The sequence below is a fragment of the Macrobrachium rosenbergii genome, chromosome 15, assembly GCF_040412425.1.
Source record: "Macrobrachium rosenbergii isolate ZJJX-2024 chromosome 15, ASM4041242v1, whole genome shotgun sequence".
NCBI lineage: Eukaryota > Metazoa > Arthropoda > Malacostraca > Decapoda > Palaemonidae > Macrobrachium > Macrobrachium rosenbergii.
This window is the reverse complement of record NC_089755.1, coordinates 20,507,323-20,509,826: the sequence shown is the minus strand read 5'-3', so window position 1 is coordinate 20,509,826 and position 2,504 is coordinate 20,507,323. Positions and strand designations below refer to the sequence as shown.

At 39.5% G+C, this 2,504-nt stretch overlaps 1 protein-coding gene across 1 annotated transcript; it reads left to right on the top strand.

Moving 5' to 3' along the window:
* The first annotated feature begins 573 nt into the window (after positions 1-573).
* On the top strand, positions 574-1,089 carry LOC136846288 (uncharacterized). Its single transcript, XM_067117092.1, has one exon. The coding sequence runs from the start codon at positions 574-576 to the stop codon at positions 1,087-1,089; it is 516 nt and encodes a 171-aa protein (XP_066973193.1).
* The last annotated feature ends 1,415 nt before the right edge of the window (positions 1,090-2,504 follow it).

Here is a 2,504-nt window from a genome sequence, read left to right as displayed (position 1 = left end):
AATGGCTGCATTCTTGAGTCCCCCACCAGCTCGAACCACTCTACATTAAAGCTATGAAGTGACTGCCTTCACGGCCGTCTTTGACAGAAACCAAACCTTTGACTAACTACTGTGCGACGACCAATCTGGTAGTTAAGCAATACTACAAGTATACTTACAATCAAACACACGAAACAACTAAGACAACATTTTTTACTACTAAATACAAACAACGAAACATAATATCCTTCTTCTACATAATACGCATTTCCACTTTACGTAAATTTAAAGAGAATACTTAAAACTATACCACAACTTGTGGAAAAGTACAATCTCTCTTGTTGAAGTTTCAACAACGCCCCTCAACAAGTGTGTAGCGAAGAAGAGAAGGAGGAATTCAGAGGGAAATTAGAAGGTAATATAGAAAGAGTTCCAAGAGGTGAACTATTAGTGCTATCTGGGGACATGAATGCCCATGTGGGTGGGAGTCCTGATGGCTTTAAAGAAATACATGGAGGAACAGGTTTTGGAAGAAGAAACCAGGAAGGTGGTAGACTGTGGAATTAGCTAGCAGAAGCTATGAATCTGGTAGTCATGAATACACAGTTTGAGAAAAGGAGAAGTCACCTGGTAACATACAAAAGTGAACAAAATGAGACAGAAATTGATTATGTTTTGGGTAGGAGGGAAGAAAAGAAAATCATTATGGATTGTAAGGTTATTCCAAATGAATCCGTTGTAGCTCAACATGAACTGGTAGTGGCAGATTTTAGGTTGAAAGCAATAAGGAAAAGAAGAGCCCAAGCCAGAAATAGGAGGATCAAAACTTGGAAGCTGAAGGGGGAGAAGGCAAGAGAGTTCGGAAGTAAAGTGGAAAGAGCCAGAGAAGAGAGAGATGTAAATGGAATGTCAGAATTGCCTGAAGAGATATGGGATGATATGAAAGGTATTGTGGTTCCAGCAGCAGTAGAGGGGTGTGGGAGGACAAGTGGTAAGCAGCAACAGGAAAGAGAAACATGGTGGTGGAATCAAGAGGTTCAAACAGCTGTGAAGGAAAAGAGTGTAGCCAGAAAAGGTTGGGAAGAAGATAACAACTACCAAACAAGATAGGAGTATAGATGGACAAAGAGGGAAACAAAGAGAAAGGTAGCGATTGCAAAGGGAGAAGCCATGAGAGGGTGGTATGAGAAGATGGAAACACCAGAGGGAGAAAAGATAATCTACAGAATTGCAGAAGCGAGAGGAAAAGACAGGCAGGATGTAGGAGAGGTAGGGATTATTATACTGTAGATGAAAATGGAAATATCTTAATTGAGGAAGAAGAGGTCAAGAGAAGATGGAAAGAATATTTTTCACAATTATTAAACACTGAGAATGAGTGTGAAGAACTGGAAAATGTTCCTCCAGTAGAAGGACCAATAGCAAACATCAGAGAGAGTGAAGTCGAGAATGTTATAAAGAAGGAAAAGTAAATAGAGCTGCAGGAAAGTCAGCAGTAACAATAGAAATGATTAAAGTATTGAGAAATCTAGGTAAAGAGTGGGTGCACTCACTATTGGAAAAGATCTGGGATGTAGAGGAAATGCCAAGGGACTGGAACGATAGTTGGATGATTAAAATGTATAAACAAAAAGATGTGTTGAACTGTGGGAACTACAGAGGAATAAAGCTTTTGGAGCATGTATTCAAGATACTGGAAAGAATAGTAGAAGGGAGGTTGAGAGAGTTGATAGATATACATGAGCAGCAGTTTGGGTTTATGAAAGGAAAGAGCACAGTGGATGCTATTTTTATAGTAAGACAAGTCCAAGAGAAATATTTAGAGGGAAACAGAAAAGTATACATGTGTTTTGTGGATCTTGAAAAGGCATGTGACAGGGTACCAAGAAAAGTAGTTTATTGGTGTTTGAGAAAGAGAGGCGTACCAGAGAAGTTGGTAAGGTTAGTGAAGATGATATATGAGGGGGCAAGAACCAGTGTACAGACAAAATAAGGGGAGACTGAGGCATTCCCTGTGGAGGTTGGCCTCCATCAGGGATCAGCTCTGAGTCCATTCTTGTTCCTCGTCATTATAGACATTTTGATATCAGAATTAAGGAACAACGAAGAACTGTGGGAACTGATGTTTGCTGATGATTTAGTCATTATAGCAGACACAGAAAAAGAACTGCAAGAAAGGTTTTTAGCATGGAAAGGGGCCCTAGAAAAGAAAGGATTAAAAGTGAACATTGGAAAGACAGAGCTGATGATTAATAGTAAAGAAGGACATGAAGGAGTAAACATTCAAGTGGGAGATGGTACAGTGCTAAAACAGAAAGATGAGTTTAACTACTTGGGATCAATAATAGCAGAGAAGGGAGATACTGAGAAAACAGTGAGACAGAGTGAAAGAAGCCTAGTGAAAATGGAGGGAAGTAACTGGAGTTGTTTTAGGCAAGAAAATGCCATTAAGGCTCAAAATGAAAATTTATAAGGCAGTTATCAGGCCTGTACTATTATATGGGACAGAAACTTGGGCACTTAGA

Excerpts from the sequence above, each read along its gene's own strand:
- LOC136846288 (XM_067117092.1), top strand. The coding sequence starts at position 574 with ATGAATACACAGTTTGAGAAAAGGAGAAGTCACCTGGTAACATACAAA.